The sequence below is a fragment of the Gavia stellata genome, unplaced genomic scaffold (genome assembly GCF_030936135.1).
Source record: "Gavia stellata isolate bGavSte3 unplaced genomic scaffold, bGavSte3.hap2 HAP2_SCAFFOLD_255, whole genome shotgun sequence".
In the NCBI taxonomy this organism is placed as follows: Eukaryota; Metazoa; Chordata; class Aves; order Gaviiformes; family Gaviidae; genus Gavia; species Gavia stellata.
In genome coordinates, this window is record NW_026776782.1 from 36,542 (window position 1) to 57,108 (window position 20,567).

At 52.9% G+C, this 20,567-nt stretch overlaps 2 protein-coding genes across 2 annotated transcripts in view; one reads left to right on the top strand and one right to left on the bottom strand.

Moving 5' to 3' along the window:
* Nucleotides 1-5,461, bottom strand: part of FCGBP (Fc gamma binding protein) — a 30,679-nt gene extending 25,218 nt beyond the window's left edge. Inside the window, exons 1-4 of the mRNA XM_059834813.1 lie at nucleotides 5,410-5,461; nucleotides 2,351-3,571; nucleotides 1,929-2,260; nucleotides 1,114-1,684 (exon numbers count right to left, since the gene is read on the bottom strand). Of these exons, the coding sequence (XP_059690796.1) occupies nucleotides 1,114-1,684; nucleotides 1,929-2,260; nucleotides 2,351-3,571; nucleotides 5,410-5,461 (2,176 nt within the window). The remainder of the gene's footprint in view (nucleotides 1-1,113; nucleotides 1,685-1,928; nucleotides 2,261-2,350; nucleotides 3,572-5,409) is intronic.
* Nucleotides 5,462-9,003: 3,542 nt separating this feature from the next.
* On the top strand, nucleotides 9,004-15,899 carry LOC132321303 (sushi, nidogen and EGF-like domain-containing protein 1). Its single transcript, XM_059834811.1, has 8 exons — nucleotides 9,004-9,084; nucleotides 9,729-9,773; nucleotides 9,882-9,917; nucleotides 10,295-10,425; nucleotides 10,835-11,116; nucleotides 13,140-13,277; nucleotides 15,562-15,752; nucleotides 15,860-15,899. Exons 2-8 carry the CDS (start codon nucleotides 9,737-9,739, stop codon nucleotides 15,861-15,863), a joined length of 819 nt encoding a protein of 272 aa, XP_059690794.1. The 5' UTR covers nucleotides 9,004-9,084; nucleotides 9,729-9,736; the 3' UTR covers nucleotides 15,864-15,899.
* The last annotated feature ends 4,668 nt before the right edge of the window (nucleotides 15,900-20,567 follow it).

Genomic DNA, 20,567 nt, shown 5'->3' on the forward strand with positions numbered 1-20,567 from the left:
TTACAGCAGAGACTTTTTGGAGTCTCAAAGGACTCTGTACCTTCTGAATGGACTTTCTGCATGGACTTTTGGGACTTGGACTTTCTGGACTATCTACTGCAACTTTTGGGAGTCTCCAAGACTTCCTGAACCTTCTGCATGGGTTTTTGGGAGTCTCTATGGACTCCCTGGACCTTCTGCATGGAGATGCTTTTGGAGCCTGCATGGACTTTCAGCAGAGACTTTTTGGAGTCTCAAAGGACTTTCTGGACCTTCTGAATGGACTTTCTGGACTTTCCACAGAGACTTTGTGGAGTCTCAAAGGACTTTCTGGACCTTCTGAATGGACTTTCTGGACTTTCAACAGAGACTTTGTGGTCTCAAAGGACTTTCTGGACCTTCTGAATGGACTTTCTGGACTCAACAGAGACTTTGTGGAGTCTCAAAGGACTTTCTGGACCTTCTGAATGGACTTTCTGGACCTTCAACAGAGACTTTGTGGAGTCTCAAAGGACTTTCTGGACCTTCTGAATGGACTTTCTGGACTTTCAACAGAGACTTTTTGGTCTCAAAGGACTTTCTGGACCTTCTGAATGGACTTTCTGGACTTTCAGCAGAGACTTTGTGGAGTCTCAAAGGACTTTCTGGACCTTCTGAATGGACTTTCTGGACTCAACAGAGACTTTGTGGAGTCTCAAAGGACTTTCTGGACCTTCTGAATGGACTTTGGGGACTTGGACTTTCTACGCGGACTTTCTGTATGGACTTGCCGGATTTTCTACATAGATTTCCTGGAGTTTCCATGGACTTCCTGAAGCCTGCATGGACTTTTTGAGCTTTCTGCTTGAACTTACTGCAATAACCGTTTCCAGCCCATCATTCTGCACGCTTGGGACGCACAGGCCTTTCAGGCCCAGCTTTGTGCAGCCTAATTCAAACCCACCCGGCTCTGCCTCGTTTGGGAGATCAAGAGCGCTAAGGAGAGACAAACATCCCTGTTGGTGCAATTTCCCTTTTATGCCTCTTTTCTGCTCATTCCCATCCCATCGCACCTTAATTACACCCACCTTAATTAAGGTCGCGGCACCCTGCCCACCCATGGGGAGGATTTTCTGTCAGCCAGGAGCTACTCACAACAACGTGCCGGCGTCCTCCAGTCGGAAACGGTGATTTCCTCCTCCTGGCAGTCGTCCGCGTAGGCTTCGAGGGCTTGGCACAGCACGGCGTGGAGCCCGTCGTTCACGCAGAGGTCATAGACGCAGTTGTTCAGGTAGACGTTGGGGTCGATGGTGGCGTGGCAGCGCTCGAAGGGCCCCGGGCGTTGGGTGAGCAACCCGCACGACGTCTCCCCCTTGTACTTCGCCGCTTCGTCCTGTCGGCAACGTCCGCAGTTCCTGCTGCAGCTGTCCCAGCAGCGACGGCTCTTGGTGGCCACCCTCCAGCTCTGGCCCAGCTCCACGGGGTTCTGCGCCAAGTTGCCGTCGGGCATGAGGGAATCATCTTGGGGGTCGCCGTTGCTGTTGCCACACATCCCGCACACTTTGCCGGAGAGCATACCGGGGAGCTTTATCACCACGTGGTCATCCCAGTCGTAGAGGATCTTCAGCTTGAAGTCGGTTTGAATCAGCACAGCCTTGCCCTTCTGCTGCAGGCGGAGTTTCCCTTGGGCAAGGGAGATGGGGAGGCGGGAGCGATGGTAGTTCACCTGGAGGAGAAAGAAACCCATGAAAAACAAACAAATAACATCAAACATGAGGCACAAAATGGTGTTGGTTGAGCTTTGAGGTATCTTCTTGCAAGAGACAACCATGCCGTAGTGTCTCCGACTCACGCACAGCAAAGCAGAATCATTTAGGTTGGAAAAGACCCTTAAGATCATCGTTAAATACATTATTCCAGTGAAATACCGTAATATTGCTTTGGATCTGATAATTATTTTTCTTGCGTACCCTCACGATCCCGTTCTCGGACCTGACCGCAACGATGGTGATGTTATAGACGCGAACGGTCACGGAGCCGACGTAGGAGACTTTGGGGTTACCCCTGTGTTCGTTTTTGGCCTCGACGCTGAAGGTGGGCAGGGTCGGATCAGGATCACAGGTCTTGGTCAAGGTGTAGGAGCACGTGCCCATGAAATCGAAGGCTTTCCCATCGAAGGTTTGGTAGTGGGGATCGCCGGTGGCCCAGCAGGTCGAGGCGGTTTCTTGGATGCACGTGGCTTGTCCGTCCACCACCTCGCACTTCTTGCAGCCCAGGTCTTTGCAGGAAAGCGGAACAGAAGCTGGAGAAAAAGGGGAAAAAAACCATGGATGGCAACCACGGAGAAGACCCGGCCGTTGGCAAGACCCAACCACGCGCTGGTCCTACTTACTTGTGGCGCAAAGACCGGCGAAACCGTAACCAATGTAATTCTGGAAGCCAAAGACCAGGACCCCAAGGGGTGTCTGCTGGTGCTCGGCGCTCTGGATTTCCGCCGGCTTCCTCATGGTGACGGTGGCCCAGGAAAAGTCTGTGCCGGGAATCGCTTGCCAGGACAAGCTTTGTTCCGTGTTCTGGTTGAGGGTGGTGGTGCTGGTGTCCGTGTTTCGGGCGATGAGGACCACGTGGTTCTCGAAGCCATCCAGGCTGCTGACCCGGTAGGAGGTACAGTAGGAGGAGATGGGTGGGATGTTGAGTAGGAAGGGATCTTGCCTATAAAAGGCCGTCCTGGAACCGGTGAAGAAGAAAACCACCTGAATCGCAGCTGAAGCGCTCACGTAGAGAGGAGAATTTGCGCTGATCTCGAACTTGCGGACCTCCCCGGCCGCGATGTCCTTGGTGGCAACCGAATTACCCTTGTTGTAGGTGATGGAGGCTTTCTCGGCCGCCACGACGTAGGCGAAGTCGGCGTCGTTCTGCGAGGGGTTGGGGGGGACGATGTAAGCTTGTCCCCACGCGGCCACCGGCAGAAGCTGCTCAACCACGTAGTCGCAGCCCGTGCGCACCTGCACGCAGCTGTGTCCGCTGAGGACGGCGACAGCGTTGTCCGACGTGATCTTGGTGCCGGATAAATCGTCGCTGCTTTGCAGTTGGAAGCTGTGGTATGGGTTCAAGAAGACGCGGAGGGTCGACCCAGGGCGGTAATTCCTCCCTCTGTAATAAAACTTGCCCTTGACGTTGATGGAAACGGTAGCCGAAGTCTTCCCGGCCACCACAACGAACTCCTTCAAGCCTTCGTTCTTGCCCTCCGGCGTCACCACGTAATATTTGTTGCCCAACTTATGTACAGGCAAAACGGTGGTGGCGCCCATGGTGTAACTTTTGGAGTTGACGGAGACCACGGAGACCTCCTTGGTGGACTGAATCAAGACGGTTTTACCCAAAAGCTGGTTGCCGACAAGCTCTACGTGGCTGGGGAGGCGGAGAGAAACCGTCTCGTCTTTCCCAAGGGTGACGGTGTTGGTGAAGGTGCCACCGTGAATCGTCACCGTCACCTCGGTGGAGTCGAAGTAAGCCGTGAAAAGGAGCTGGATGTCAGGTTGGGTCGCTCCGTCGTCATTCTGCAGGAAGGCGGTGAAGAATTCCTTGCCGGGGAAAGTTGCGGTGGAAAGACCTGGGAAAAACAGGGGAAAAGGGGGGTTTTGGGGTTGGTGGGTTTTTTGGCTGCAAAAATTGCGGTAGGAATTTCTGCCAAAAAAAAAAAATATTAGGCAAATCAAGAAAGAAAGCCGCTTCTTTTTTTGGTGCAGAAACTTGCCGTGAAAGTTCTACCAAAAAACCACGGAATGAGGGGTTTTGGCTGAAAAAAAACGCAGTAGAAAGTTGTGGGGGGAAAAAATAAAATAGGGAATAACATTTTCCGCAGCAGAAACGCTCGATAGGAAGTTCCGAAGAAATGAGGAAATAAGTTTTGCTGCAGAAATTGCAAGAGACCTTTCGGAAAATTAGAAATTAGGGAATAAGGGTGGGTTTTTGCCTTGAAGAAACGTACAACTAGGAAGTCTTGAAAACTGAAAATGGGGAATAAAAGCTTTTTCCTGCTGAAACCGCAGTAGAAAGTGTGGGGTTTGGGGTTTGGGGTGTCTTTTTTTTTTTTAAAGCGCATAATAAAGGGGGTTTATTGCAGAAATTGTAATAGAAAAGCCCGAAAATTAAAAATCGGGAATAAGAGCATTTTGCAGAAGGAACGTGGAGAAAGATCTGAGGGAAAAAAAAGGGGGAAAAGGGTTTTTTTTAATGCAGAAATTGCAGTAGAAAGTCCTGAAAAAAACGCCACTGGAAAGAAATCTATGTTTGCTGCAGAAACTTGCAGTAAAAAGTCTTAAAAAACAGGTACTAAAGGCTTGTTCTTTGCTGAGGGAAAGAAAAATAAGTCTTTTGCTGGGAAAAAAGTGGGGAATATGTTTTTGTTCTGAAAAGAAAATGAGGAATAAGGGATTTTCGGTGAAAAATAAAACAGGTTTTAAGGGCTTTTTTGATGAAAAACTCCTAGGCAGGAAGGGTTTTTCTTTAAAAAAATGAAAAAAAATTAAAAAAGGTAATAAGGGCTTTGTAAAAAAATTAATTACTTTTTTTTATGAAAAACCACACCTAAAAATAAGGTGATAAGGGCTTTTTCTTGACAGGGAATTGTGATAAGGGTGGGGTTTTGTGAAAAAAAGAAGGTAATAAAGGGCTTTTTGGGTGAAAAAGATGTGGTAATAGGGGCGTTTGGGTGAAAGAAAATGGGTAATAATGACTTTTGGGGGAGAAAAAAAAAAAGATAGGTGGTAAGGGCTTTTTTTTCTGGACGAAAGAGGGAATAAAGACTTTTTTTCTGGCTAAAAAACCCAAATCAGATGAGAGCGCTTTTTTCCTGAAGAAAAAACCCAGGGGAATAAGGAAAAAGAACTTTTTTCTTAAAATAAAAACAAATAAAAGGGTTTATTCCTTTAAAAAAAAAATAGAAGAGCAGCAATTAGGGCTTTTTGCCCCCTAAAAGAAAGACCCGGTGTATAACTGCTTTTTTTTCTGGAAAAAAAAAAAAAAACCCGAACAGGTAATAAGGATTTTTTTACCCCCAAAACCCCTCACACAAACAGGGAAGAAGTGATTTTTTCGTTAAAAAATGAGGAAATAAGCATTTTTTTCCCCTGGGAAAAAAGGTGATGAGGGCTCTTTGCTAAAAAATAATTTAAAAAAAAGCAGGTGAGAAGGAATTTTGGTGAGAAAAATAGCAGGGGGGGGAGAGATTTTTGGTGAAAAGGCGAAGAGGGAATAAAATCTTTTTTTGCTGGGGGGAAATGAGGGAATAAAGGAAATTTTCTGAGACCCAAACAGGGAATAAGGATTTTTTTTTTTTTTTTCCTGCAGAAACCTGCAGTAGAAAGCCCTAAAATAACCCCCAAACCTGGGAAATTAAGGGGGTTTTGGGGGGTTTTTTAGGGAGAATAGGGCTGGGTTGTTGCTCACCGCAGAAGAGAGCCAGCCAGGTTGGGAGCCGCCACGTCCTGCCCATCGCCATCGCTGGGGGGACAAAAAAAAAAGCCAAAAAAATGCCAAACCGCCCTTTTTTTAGGGGAAAAAAAAAGGGCCACGTAGGGACGAGCAGGAGCCCAGTGCCCTCAGCATCCCCCCCCGCCTCCTCCGGCTAAAATTATCCCCAAAGACTTTTTCTACCCCACGGAAACCTCTTGCAACTCCCTTTGGGTTGAGGCTGAATTCTGTTCGACCCCCTCGACCCAACCAACGCCCCCGTTGTCCCCTTCTCACCGCCTCCAACCCAACGATCCCAAAACCCCTTCCTGATGCCACCTCGATGATCCCATCCTTCCCCCTCTTTCCATCAAACCCTCCCAAGGATGAAATCCCACACCCCCCCCACCCCCAAAATTACCAAAATTCAGGTCAAAAAGGGGCCAAATTGCTGGGCCAACCCTCCCTCCACCTTCTGGATGTCCTCAGAGCTGTTGGTGCCCCTCCATCACTCAACGTCTGTTGGGGTTAACACCCGGATCGTCACACCCGACGGGGATTTACGGCACGGGTTTCGCCGAAGACAACTCAACCCGGCTTAGGGGAGAGACGAAAATCCCTTTTTTATCTTGTTTTATACTCAATTTAACCCACCTGGGAGTCCTGCTGGGGGGGTGAAGGCATCACTGACACCTTGGTTTCGCTCAGATGGGACGCACCTGAGCTCGCGGCCGAAAGGAGGAGGAAAAATGCAAGGAGGGGGAAAAAAAAAAAAAGCAATTTAAGACCCCAACCCCGCACCACTTACCGGCAGGCTCTTTTCCGCCTCAGCGTCTCTCTTCGCTCTTCCCGAAACCCATGGAGACGGGAGGATGGATCGGAAAAAAAACCCGGCAGGGTTGGTCCCGAAACCTCCCTTTTTATAACCAGATGGGGCTTATCTGTGTTTTCTTGAGAATCTCCTGACAGAGCTCCCTCTGGGACCAGCGAGAGAAGGAATTGGCTCCGAAAAGGGCTGATTTCAGCCGAGTCGGCAGAATTTCCTGAAAAGGGGATGGGGTAGGGGCTGCCGAGTCCCGACACGACCCGAGGAGGTCGGGTTGTGCAACTGCCCCCGGAGCTTCCCGAGAACTGGAGTTTCTGGTGCACGCTGTGGAGCCAGGACAGGAAAATCTCCAGCTGGTTTCCTTCACCTGCGACGTTTTCCTTGCAAAAAGTCTGCTGAGGACGTTGCGACGGGTTCAGGAGTCGCAGGGGACGTTGCGATGGGTGCAGGAGCCACAGGGGTCATTGCGATGGGTGCAGGACCCACAGGGGATGTTGCAATGGGTGCAGACTCCACAGGGGACGTCGTGATGGGTGCAGGACCCACAGGGGACGTTGTGACGGGTGCAGAACCCACAGGAGACCTTGTGATGGGTGCAGGATCCACAGGGGATGTTGCAATGGGTGCAGGACCCACAGGAGATGTTGCGATGGGTGCAGGATCCACAGGGGTCATTGCAGTGGGTGCAGGAGCCACAGGGGACATTGTGATGGGTGCAGCACCCACAGGGAATGCTGTGATGGGTGCAGAATCCATAGGACATGTTGCAATGGGTGCAGGACCCACAGGGGACTTTGCAGTGGGTGCAGGATCCACAGGGGACGTTGCGGTGGGTGCAGGATCCACAGGGGACCTTGTGATGGGTGCAGGACCCACAGGGGATGTTGCAATGGGTGCAGGAGCCACAGGAGATGTTGCGATGGGAGCACACTCCACAGGGGACATTGAGACGGGTGCAGGAGCCACAGGACACGTTGTGATGGGTGCAGGACCCACAGGGGTCATTGCGGTGGGTGCAGGATCAACAGAGGATGTTGCGATGGGTGCAGACTCCACAGGAGACGTTGTGACGGGTGCAGAACCCACAGGAGACCTTGTGATGGGTTCAGGAGTCGCAGGGGATGTTGCGACGGGTGCAGGAGCCACAGGGGACGTCGTGATGGGTGCAGGACCCACAGGGGACGTTGTGACGGGTGCAGGACCCACAGGAGACCTTGTGATGGGTGCAGGATCCACAGGGGATGTTGCAATGGGTGCAGGAGCCACAGGAGATGTTGCGATGGGTGCAGGATCCACAGGGGACGTCGTGATGGGTGCAGGACCCACAGGGGACGTTGTGATGGGTGCAGGACCCACAGGAGACCTTGTGATGGGTGCAGGACCCACAGGGGATGTTGCAATGGGTGCAGGAGCCACAGGAGATGTTGCGATGGGTGCAGACTCCACAGGGGACATTGTGATGGGTGCAGGACCCACAGGGGACGTTGTGATGGGTGCAGGACCCACAGGGGTCATTGCAATGGGTGCAGGATCCACAGAGGATGTTGCAATGGGTGCAGACTCCACAGGGGACGTTGTGATGGGTGCAGGACCCACAGGGGACGTTGTGACGGGTGCAGGACCCACAGGAGTCCTTGTGATGGGTGCAGGATCCACAGGGGATGTTGCGATGGGTGCAGGACCCACAGAAGACGTTGTGACGGGTGCAGGACCCACAGGAGACGTTGTGATGGGTGCAGGATCCACAGGGGATATTGCGATGGGTGCAGGACCCACAGGGGACGTCGCGATGGGTGCAGGACCCACAGGAGACCTTGTGATGGGTGCAGGAGCCACAGGAGATGTTGCGATGGGTGCAGACTCCACAGGGGACATTGTGATGGGTGCAGGACCCACAGGACACGTTGTGATGGGTGCAGGACCCACAGGGGTCATTGCGATGGGTGCAGACTCCACAGGGGACGTTGCAATGGGTGCAGAATCCATAGGGGACATTGTGATGGGTGCAGCACCCACAGGGAATGCTGTGATGGGTGCAGGACCCACAGGGGTCATTGCGATGGGTGCAGGAGCCACAGGGGACGTTGTGACGGGTGCAGGAGCCACAGAACACATTGTGATGGGTGCAGGACCCACAGGAGACCTTGTGATGGGTGCAGGACCCACAGGGGACGTCGCGATGGGTGCAGGACGCACAGGACCCATTGCGATGGGTGCAGCACCCCCAGCCATCCCTGCTGACACCATTCAATATTTCTTTGCCCATGCAAATGCCTTTGGAGGAAGAAATCCCGCTGCCCCCACGACGTCCCCAGCTGCACCCCAGCACCCTGCCGAGGCTTTCACTCTCCCCCCCCCACCCCGCAACGCCGAGATCCGCCCCCCCGCCGAAATTTCCGCACTCGCAGCACTTTTTGCCCCGTGACCCCCTGTTCGCCCCCTCCATAGGGGGTGTTGGAGGGCAAACGGGCGGTTTTTTGAGATTAATTAGAAAAATCCCATCTGGAAATTCCCGAGAACTGCAAGCCCACCCCACATCTGCCGCGTCTCTTTGCCAAAACTTTATCTGGCATTCGGAAAACATCAGGAGGAGCCAAATGACTCCCGTGGCCCAAAATCTGTTTCTTCGGAGAACCCGGAGGACTACGGATCTACGCTGCTTTGATGGGCAGAAAGTTGGCGGATTCGGCCGTGGTTTTTTCCGTGGTGGAGGGGGGCTGGGAGGGCTGGGTGTTAAAAGAAGGGTCAGGATGCAACAGAAAACCCATTTCCTGGGGGCTGAGCTCGCGTCGGTGCCTCTTTTCTCCTCTTCTCGCCTTTTTCTCAGGACGCAGCGAGGTATCGAGGTAAGAGATTTTATTTCCGTTGCGAACGTCCGTCGCTCCCTTAAATCCTCTCTCCTCGAATCGCTTCAAACGGTGACCGCGAGCAGTCGCTCTCCCTTCAACCGCCTTAAAATTGCACGGATCGAGCGGAAACGCTCCTGAAAAAGCACCCGATTCGGTGCGAAGGAGGATCGTGCTGCCGCGGAGCTGGAGTCTGTTTGGCAAAACGCACGCGTGGGTCCTCATCGAATCCTCCCGCTCACATCGTGCATCCTCCATCCTGCCTCAGTTTCTCTTTTTCCAGCCAGGAAAACACCTCAGTGGGGTTTTTTTTCCCCCCAGACTCCTTCAATTTACACCTAGCTTCGCTCCGGGGGGGCGGATTCCCATAGGCAGGACGAGTAAAGGGTGAAAACACACTCAGGAAATCTGATTTTTCTCAGCTCTCGGTCAGCAAGGAAAATAAAAACTTCCCTGGTCAGGCAATGCTTTAAAAAAATGGTCAAAAAAATTCCTCCCCGCCACGTCGCGGGGTAAAAATGCCGTGAAAAGAGCCTGGCTGGTATTTTAAGGAGTTGCACCTCCAGAGCATCGTTGAGCTGCTTCATCAGTTTGTCTGGTGGGGGTTTTTTTTCATTTTTACAGAATTTTTAACAATTTTGCAGGAGCTGGGATGAAGCCCTCCTTCGCTCTCCTGCTCCTGATCTTAGGTAGGTTAAAAAAAAAAGGACATTTTCTTCTGAGGATGCCCATTAGATGGAAAAGTCACGGGTGACGCTTGTTCCCGGGTTAATATTTCCCCCTCGTCTCTTCCCCAGGAGCTGTGACAAACGTCCAACCGGAGCAAGAAAAAGGTGGGAATTCACGTTGGGGGTTCTTACATGAATAGACGGTATTTCCACCCAAAAGCGGGTTGTTTCCGCTTTAGTTTGGCGAAGCGGGAAGGGAGCAGAGCTTCCCCCCGTCTGCGTGGCCGTTATACGGAAACGGGATGGTTTATTTTTGCCCTGTTTGCCCTCAAATCTGCGTAGAGCCCGGGGCAATTCCCTTCACCCCAACCGTCGGACGCCGGAGTCAACCCCGGTTTTAGGCAACCTGGAGCACAGGCTCCATTGAAAATCCGGAATCTCAAACCCGGCGGGTTTCACCCCAAAACCGCGTGAGGTTGGGAAGGTTTGAGGAGGGGGCGAGGGGGGTGTCCCCCAATACCTCAACCTTTGCCTTCCTGCAGCGTCCCTGCTCTACCCCTACGGTCCGGACCAGCGTGACCATAAGAACCCCAAACTTGATGACGGGACGTCAAAGGAGCTCTCCCTCGCCGTGCCCTTCACCTTCTACGGCAAAGAGCACCGCAGCCTTTACGTACGTGAGCCAAAATTCCACGTCTTCCTCGCCATTTCCTGATTTCCACCCCCCCTTTTTCTTTTTCCCTCTCCCTTTTCCAAGTCATTTTGGGGTTTTTTTATTTTTTCTGGTGCATCAAAGCATTCTCGTACGGTTGGTGGGTCTCGGGAGGAGACCTACACCCTTCTGGAGCAGTAGTTGGGAGGTCCGTGGCCAAATTTAGGGTGTTCTATCCCCCCCGCCCCGGCCTTTTTGATGGAGCTGTAAACGCAACAGCGATCTAAACACCTCCAACATAGTCATAGAGACGGCCGAAATCAGCGGTTAAGACCGCGTCTGGATCCTGCGTCCGTCTCCAGCGTACCGCGACCACGGCAAGGAGTTGACCACGTGCTAGGGCTCGGGGTTGACGTGGTGTCTTTTGCAGGTGAACAACAACGGCGTGATTTCCTTCGGCACCCGCGTCAGCCAATACACCCCCGACCCCTTCCCATTGGCTGACGGACGCCCCTTCGTGGCCCCGTACTGGGCGGACGTGGACAACGTGCTGGGAGGGGATGTCTTCTACCGAGAGACCACCGACCCGACGCTGCTGGCGCGCGTCACCAAGGACATCAACCAATACTTTCCCGCGATCCCCTTCACCGCCACGTGGGCTTTCGTGGCCACCTGGGACCACGTGGCCTACTACGGTTCTACCACCAATAAGGTAAGGTGGGCGGTCATGACTTGAAGGCCAAATGAGGTCACACGCACGGAAATTAATTTATCCCGCCCCGACTCGGTGCAGAGACGAGCACGTGGCCGCAGGCAAACGTGGTTTTGGAGAGCAAAAGGAATCGTGGCCTCAAATCCGTCATCGGTTTGATGACTGAGGACCCAGACAAGCCAAAACCAGAGCTCTGCTGCCGGTGCTCGATTTGTCGGCCTTGGCGACCCACGTGTTGGCCTTGGCGACCCACGTGTCGGCCTTTGTGACCCACGTGTCGGCCTTTGCGACCCACGTGTCGGCCTTACGACCCACATGTTGGCCTTACAGTCTCTTTGTTGGCCTTTGCGACCTCCTCCTTGGCCTTCACGTTCCATCCGTGACCTTCGCGACCCACGTGTCGGCCTTCACGACCCACGTGTTGGCCTTAACGACCCATGTGTCGGCCTTCGCGACCCACATGTTGACCTTACAACCCATGTGTTGGCCTTCGCGACCCACATGTTGACCTTACGACCCACGTGTTGGCCTTCGTGACCCACGTGTGGGCCTTATGACCCACATGTTGGCCTTATGACCCACATGTCGGCCTTCGCGACTCATGTGTTGGCCTTCATGACCCACATGTCGGCCTTCATGACCCACTTGTTGGCCTTCGTGACCCACGTGTCGGCCTTCGTGACCCACATGTCGGCCTTACGACCCATGTGTCAGCCTCTGCGACCCACGTGTCAGCCTTATGACCCACGTGTCGCCCTTCACAACCCCCATGTCAGCCTTCGTGACCCACATGTCGGCCTTATGACCCACATGTCGGCCTTCGTGACTCGTGTTGGCCTTCGCGACCCACATGTTGACCTTACGACCCACATGTTGGCCTTCGCGACCCACGTGTTGGCCTTATGACCCACATGTCGACCTTCGCGACTCGTGTTGGCCTTCATGACCCATGTGTTGACCTTACGACCCACGTGTTGGCCTTCGTGACCCACGTGTTGGCCTTATGACCCACGTGTCGGCCTTCGCGACCCACATGTTGGCCTTATGACCCACATGTCGGCCTTTGCGACCCACGTGTTGGCCTTCGCGACCCACATGTTGACCTTACAACCCACGTGTTGGCCTTCGCGACCCACATGTTGACCTTACGACCCACGTGTTGGCCTTCGCGACCCACATGTTGACCTTACGACCCACGTGTTGGCCTTCGCGACCCACGTGTTGACCTTACGACCCACGTGTTGACCTTACGACCCACGTGTTGGCCTTCGTGACCCACGTGTTGGCCTTACGACCCACATGTCGGCCTTTGCGACCCACGTGTCGGCCTTCGTGACCCACGTGTTGGCCTTATGACCCGCATGTCGGCCTTCGTGACTTGTGTTGGCCTTCACGACCCACATGTTGACCTTACGACCCACGTGTCGGCCTTCGTGACCCACGTGTTGGCCTTATGACCCACATGTCGGCCTTCGCGACCCACATGTTGGCCTTATGACCCACATGTCGGCCTTTGCGACCCACGTGTTGGCCTTATGACCCACATGTCGACCTTCGCGACTCGTGTTGGCCTTCATGACCCACGTGTTGACCTTACGACCCACGTGTTGGCCTTCGTGACCCACGTGTTGGCCTTATGACCCACATGTCGGCCTTCGCGACCCACATGTTGGCCTTATGACCCACGTGTTGGCCTTTGCGACCCACGTGTTGGCCTTATGACCCACATGTCGACCTTCGCGACTCGTGTTGGCCTTCATGACCCACGTGTTGACCTTACGACCCACGTGTTGGCCTTCGTGACCCACGTGTTGGCCTTATGACCCACATGTCGGCCTTTGCGACCCACGTGTTGGCCTTCCCGACCCGCGTGTTGACCTTACGACCCACGTGTTGGCCTTCGTGACCCACGTGTTGACCTTACGACCCACACGTTGGCCTTCGCGACCCACACGTCAGCCTTCGCAACCCCCCGTTGCGTCACCCACCGCCGACGGTGTCGTCTCCTCCTTCCTTTGCGCAGGGCAACACCTTCCAAGCCCTCCTGACCACCGACACCAAAACGTCCTTCATCATCCTCAACTACCGCGATATCCAGTGGACCACGGGGGCGGCGAGCGACGGCGACGCCGAAACGGGGCTCGGGGGAACGCCGGCCCACGTCCGTGGGGCTTGAGGGAGAAACAGAGGGAAAGGGGAGGAAGGGAGGAGGAGGTTGACCAGTCCCGGGTTTTTTTTTTTTGGGATAAAACCAGCTTTGCCGAAGGTAGAACCACGGTTTTGGGGGAAAAACCACGGAAGGGAGGATTTTGGCCCATCTTTTTTTTTTTTGTGGAGGACAATTTCGAGGAGAAGTCGGTCCGTAAGGATTTTTGGGGCCACCGGAAGGTTTATCCAAGACCGGAAGTTGGGTTGTACCGGTTCGGGGGGGACGGGAATGGCACAGGGAGGATGGGGGTCGCGGTGTTTTGGGGGGAACCCGCCACGTTTGGTGACGGTAGAAGGTTGTTCCACGTCATCTTCTGGGGACAATGATGAGGAAGGTCGGAGGTTGGAACATGACATTTTTGGTGACGATGACAAAGGTCAGAGGTTGGCCCATGACATTTTTGGTGACAACATTGAAGGTCGGATGTTGGCCCATGACATTTTTGGTGACAACGTTGAAGGTCAGAGGTTGGTCCATGACATTTTTGGTGACAATGTGGGAGGTCGGAGGTTGGCCCATGACATTTTTGGTGACAATGTGGGAGGTCGGAGGTTGGCCCATGACATTTTTGGTGACAATGTGGGAGGTCGGAGGTTGGCCCACGACATTTTTGGTGACAACGTTGAAGGTCAGAGGTTGGCCCATGACATTTTTGGTGACAATGTGGGAGGTCGGAGGTTGGCCCATGACATTTTTGGTGACAATGTTGAAGGTCGGAGGTTGGCCCATGACATTTTTGGTGACAATGACAAAGGTCGGAGGTTGGCCCATGACATTTTTGGTGACGATGACAAAGGTCAGATGTTGGCCCATGACATTTTTGGTGACAACGTTGAAGGTCAGAGGTTGGCCCATGACATTTTTGGTGACAATGTGGGAGGTCAGATGTTGGCCCACGACATTTTTGGTGACAATGTGGGAGGTCAGATGTTGGCCCATGACATTTTTGGTGACAATGTTGAAGGTCGGAGGTTGGCCCATGACATTTTTGGTGACAATGACAAAGGTCGGAGGTTGGCCCATGACATTTTTGGTGACAATGTTGAAGGTCGGAGGTTGGCCCATGACATTTTTGGTGACTATGTGGGAGGTCGGAGGTTGGCCCATGACATTTTTGGTGACAATGTGGGAGGTCGGAGGTTGGCCCATGACATTTTTGGTGACAACGTTGAAGGTCGGGGGTTGGCCAATGACATTTTTGGTGACAATGACAAAGGTCAGAGGTTGGCCCATGACATTTTTGGTGACGATGACAAAGGTCAGAGGTTGGCCATGACATTTTTGGTGACGATGACAAAGGTCGGAGGTTGGAACATGACATTTTTGGTGAGAACATTGAAGGTCGGGGATTGGCCCATGACATTTTTGGTGACAACGTTGAAGGTCAGATGTTGGCCCATGACATTTTTGGTGACGATGACAAAGGTCGGAGGTTGGCCCATGACATTTTTGGTGACAACGTTGAAGGTCGGGGGTTGGCCCATGACATTTTTGGTGACAACGACAAAGGTCGGGGGTTGGCCCATGACATTTTTGGTGACAACATTGAAGGTCGGGGATTGGCCCATGACATTTTTGGTGACAATGACAAAGGTCAGAGGTTGGCCCATGACATTTTTGGTGACAATGACAAAGGTCGGAGGTTGGCCCATGACATTTTTGGTGACAATGACAAAGGTCAGATGTTGGCCCATGACATTTTTGGTGACAATGACAAAGGTCAGTTGTTGGCCCATGACATTTTTGGTGACAACGTTGAAGGTCGGAGGTTGGCCCATGACATTTTTGGTGACGATGACAAAGGTCAGATGTTGGCCCATGACATTTTTGGTGACAACGTTGAAGGTCGGAGGTTGGCCCATGACATTTTTGGTGACAACAACGAAGGTTGGAGGTTGGCCCATGACATTTTTGGTGACGATGACAAAGGTCAGATGTTGGCCCATGACATTTTTGGTGACAACGTTGAAGGTCGGAGGTTGGCCCATGACATTTTTGGTGACAACAACGAAGGTCGGAGGTTGGCCCATGACATTTTTGGTGACAACGTTGAAGGTCGGAGGTTGGCCCATGACATTTTTGGTGACAACGTTGAAGGTCAGAGGTTGCCCCCTAACATTTTTTGGGGACCGCAGCGCCACATTGTGTCCCCGCATGTGTCCCCCCTTCGTGTCCGTGTGTCCCCCCCCCATGTCCCCTCCATCCCGCCCCTCCATCTTGGCCCCCGTTTTTCCAGGCCGGCTTCAACAGCGGAGACGAATCCCACTTCTACAACATTCCCGGCTCCCAAACCGCCGCCATCCTCAACATCACCCACACCTCCAACGTCGACGTTCCCGGCCGTTGGGTCTTCCAGGTGGATGACTTCAAGGTGATAGGCGTGTCCCCCGATGTCCCCAAGGTCCCCGACGGCAACAGCTGCTGGTTGTAAGTTGGGGGAGGGGGGTGGGGCTGGAAAACCTGGGAAAACGGGAAAATGGGGAATGGTTCGGAAAAGCGGATGCTGCTCCTGAGTTCTGCCTTCTTTCCCGCAGATAAGGCACGGATCAATCACGGCGGCCGAGGCAGAGGGACCGGCCCCCATTGTCCCCACTGTCCCCACTGTCCCCACTGTCCCCATTGTCCCCATTGTCCCCACTGTCCCCACAGTCCCCACTGTCCCCATTGTCCCCATTGCCCCTATTGTCCCTCTTGTCCCCATTGTCCCCATTGTCCCCACTGCCCCCATTGTCCCCATTGTCCCCATTGTCCCCACAGTCCCTTGCTGCTCCCATTGTCCCCGTCGTCCCCACTGTCCCTATTTTCCCCATTGTCCCCATAATCCCTTGCTGTCCCCACTGCCCCCATTGTCCCCATTGTCCCCACAGTCCCCATAGTCCCCATTGCCCCTATTGTCCCTCTTGTCCCCATTGTCCCTATTGTCCCCACTGTCCCCATTGTCCTTATCGTCCCCGTTGCCCTCATTGTCCCCATTGTCCCCACTGTCCCCATTGTCCCCATAGTCTCCACAGTCCCTTCCTGCCCCCATTGTCCCCATTGTCCCCACTGTCCCCATTGTCCCCATTGTCCCCATTGTCCCCACAGTCCCTTGCTGCCCCCATTGTCCCCACTGTCCCCATTGCCCCTATTGTCCCTCTTGTCCCCATTGTCCTTATTGTCCCCACTGTCCCCATTGTCCTTATCGTCCCCGTTGCCCCCATTGTCCCCATTGTCCCCACTGTCCCCATTGTCCCCATAGTCTCCACAGTCCCTTCCTGCCCCCATTGTCCCCATTGTCCCCACTGTCCCCATTGTCCCCATTGTCCCCATTGTCCCCACAGTCCCTTGCTGCCCCCATTGTCCCCACAGTCCCCACTGTCCCCACTGTCCCCATTGCCCCTATTGTCCCTCTTGTCCCCATTGTCCTTATTGTCCCCACTGTCCCCATTGTCCTTATCGTCCCCGTTGCCCCCATTGTCCCCATTGTCCCCACTGTCCCCATTGTCCCCATAGTCTCCACAGTCCCTTCCTGCCCCCATTGTCCCCATTGTCCCCACTGTCCCCATTGTCCCCATCGTCCCCACTGTCCCCACCGCCCCCATTGTCCCCACAGCCCCCACTGTCCCCATTGTCCCCATTGCCCCTATTGTCCCTCTTGTCCCCATTGTCCCTATTGTCCCCACTGTCCCCATTGTCCTTATCGTCCCCGTTGCCCTCATTGTCCCCGCTGTCCCCATAGTCCCCACAGTCCCTTGCTGCCCCCATTGTCCCTGTCGTCCCCACTGTCCCCGTTGTCCCCATAACCCCTTGCTGTCCCCATTGTCCCCATTGTCCCTCTTGTCCCCATAGTCCCCGTTGTCCCCACTGTCCCCATTGTCCCCATCGTCCCCATTGTCCCCATAGTCCCTGTTGTTCCCATAGTCCCTGTTGTCCCCATTGTCCCCACAGTCCCCATTGTGCCCGTTGTCCCCATCGTCCCCATTGACCCTGTTGTCCCCATTGTCCCCATTGTCCCCATAGTCCCCATTTCCCCCATTGTCCCCATCGTCCCCATTGTCCCCATCGTCCCCATTTCCCCCATCTTCCTCATAGTCCCCGTTGTCCCCATCGTCCCCATTGTCCCTGTTGTCCCCACTGTCCCCATTGTCCCCACTGTCCCCACTGCCCCCATTGTCCCCACAGCCCCCACTGTCCCCATTGTCCCCATTGCCCCTATTGTCCCTCTTGTCCCCATTGTCCCTATTGTCCCCACTGTCCCCATTGTCCTTATCGTCCCCGTTGCCCTCATTGTCCCCGCTGTCCCCATAGTCCCCACAGTCCCTTGCTGCCCCCATTGTCCCTGTCGTCCCCACTGTCCCCATTGTCCCCATTGGCCCTCTTGTCCCCATAGTCCCCGTTGTCCCCACTGTCCCCATTGTCCCCATCGTCCCCATTGTCCCCATAGTCCCTGTTGTTCCCATAGTCCCTGTTGTCCCCACTGTCCCCATTGTCCCCACAGTCCCCATTGTGCCCGTTGTCCCCATCGTCCCCATTGACCCTGTTGTCCCCATTGTCCCCATTGTCCCCATAGTCCCCATTTCCCCCATTGTCCCCATCGTCCCCATTGTCCCCATAGTCCCTGTTGTTCCCATAGTCCCTGTTGTCCCCACTGTCCCCAGTGTCCCCACAGTCCCCATTGTCCCCATTGTCCCCATAGTCCCCATTTCCCCCACTGTCCCCATAGTCCCCATTGTCCCCATAGTCCCCATTTCCCCCATCTTCCTCATAGTCCCCGTTGTCCCCGTTGTCCCCATTGTCCCTGTTGTCCCCACTGTCCCCATTGTCCCCACAGTCCCCATCGTCCCCATTGTCCCCGTTGTCCCCACTGTCCCCATTGTCCCCACAGTCCCCATTGTCCCCACAGTCCCCACTGTCCCCACTGTCCCCACTGTCCCCATTGTCCCCACAGTCCCCACTGTCCCCATTGTCCCCATTGTCCCCATTGTCCCCATTGACCCTGTTGTCCCCATTCCCCCCACTGTCCCCACTGTCCCCATCGTCCCCCCCGCAGGACAAGGCCACGTGCCGGGATGCGTCAGCCTCCACCGCACCAATAAACTCGCAGCTTTTTTTTGCCCCTTTTTCCTCTCATGTCACCTTTTTTTGGCCCCTTTTTCCTTTAATTTCAGGTTTTTGACCCTTTTTCCTCTAATTTCACCTTTTCTGCCCCTTTTTTCCTCTAATTTCACCTTTTTTTACCCCTTTTCCCTTTAATTTCACCTTTTTTTACCCTTTTTCCTTTAATTTCAGGGTTTTTTGTCCTTTTTTCCTTTAATTTCACCTTCTTTTGTCCTTTTTTCCTTTAATTTCACCTTTTTTTTGCCCCGTTTGCCCTTATTTTCACCTTTTTTGCCCCTTTTCCCTTTAATTTCACCTTTTTTGGCCCCTTTTTCCTTTAACTTCACTTTTTTTCCCCCTTTTTCCTTTAATTTCACCTTTTTTTGACCCTTTTTCCTCTAATTTCATCTTTTTCTTCCCTTTTTTCCTTTAACGTCACCTTTTTGGCCCCTTTTCCTCCAGTTTTACGTTTTCTGCCCCTTTTCCCTTTAATTTCACCTTTTTTGACCTTTTTTCCTTTAATATTTTCTCCCTTTTTCCTTTAATTTAACTTTTTTTTGGTCCTTTTTTCCTTTAATTTCAACTTTTTTGCCTCTTTTCCCTTTAATTTCCCCTTTTATTGCCCATTTTTTCTTTATTTTCACCATTTTCTGCCCCTTTTCCCTTTACTTTCACTTTTTTCCCCCTTTTTCCTCTCATTTCACCTTTTCCGCCCCTTTTTCCTTTAATTTCACCTTTTTTGGTCCTTTTTTCCTTTAATTTCACTTTTTTTGCACTTTTTCCTTTAATTTCACCTTTTTTGGTCCTTTTTTCCTTTAATTTCACTTTTTTTGCACTTTTTCCTTTAATTTCACCTATTTTGGCCCCACACAGAGCACAACCCCCAACAGACGGGTGTGACACAACACAACACACAACACATGTGTGTGACACAACACAACACACAACACACGTGTGTGACACAACACAACACACAACACGTGTGTGACACAACACAACACACAACACACGTGTGTGACACAATACAACACACAACAGATGTGTATGACACAACACACAACACACACCGGGTGTGCGCACACATGCACAACACACAACACACGTGTGTGACACAACACAACACACAACACACACCGGGTGTGCGCACACGTGCACAACACACAACACACGTGTGTGACACAACACACCACACAACACACGTGTGTAACACAACACAAAACCCGCACTGGGCGTGCGCACACATACACAACACACAACACACGTGTGTGACACAACACAACCCCCAACACACAGGTGTGACACAACACAACACACACCGGGTGTGCGCACACATGCACAACACACAACACACGTGTGTGACACAACACAACACACAACACACAGGTGTGACACAACACAACACACACCGGGTGTGCGCACACATGCACAACACACAACACACGTGTGTGACACAACACAACACACAACACACACCGGGTGTGCGCACACGTACACAACACACAACACACGTGTGTGACACAACACACAACACACACTGGGTGTGCGCACACGTGCACAACACACAACACACGTGTGTGACACAACACACCACACAACACACGTGTGTAACACAACACAAAACCCGCACTGGGCGTGCACACACATACACAACACACAACACACGTGTGTGACACAACACAACCCCCAACACACAGGTGTGACACAACACAACACACACCGGGTGTGCGCACACATGCACAACACACAACACACGTGTGTGACACAACATACAACCCACACTACATGTGCACACATGTGCACAACACACAAGAGACGTGTGTAACACAACACAACACACAACACACACAGGGCATGCGCACACGTGCACAACACACAACACACGTGTGTGACACAACACAACACACAACACACATGTGTAACGCAACACAACACAGAACACACGTGTGTAACACAACACACAACCCACACAGGGCGTGCACACATGTGCACAACACACAGCACACGTGTGTGACACAACACAACACACAACAAACGTGTGTGACACAACACAACTCACAACACACATGTGTAACGCAACACAACACACAACACACATGTGTAACACAACACAAAACCCGCACTGGGTGTGCACACACATAAACAACACACAACACACGTGTGTGACAC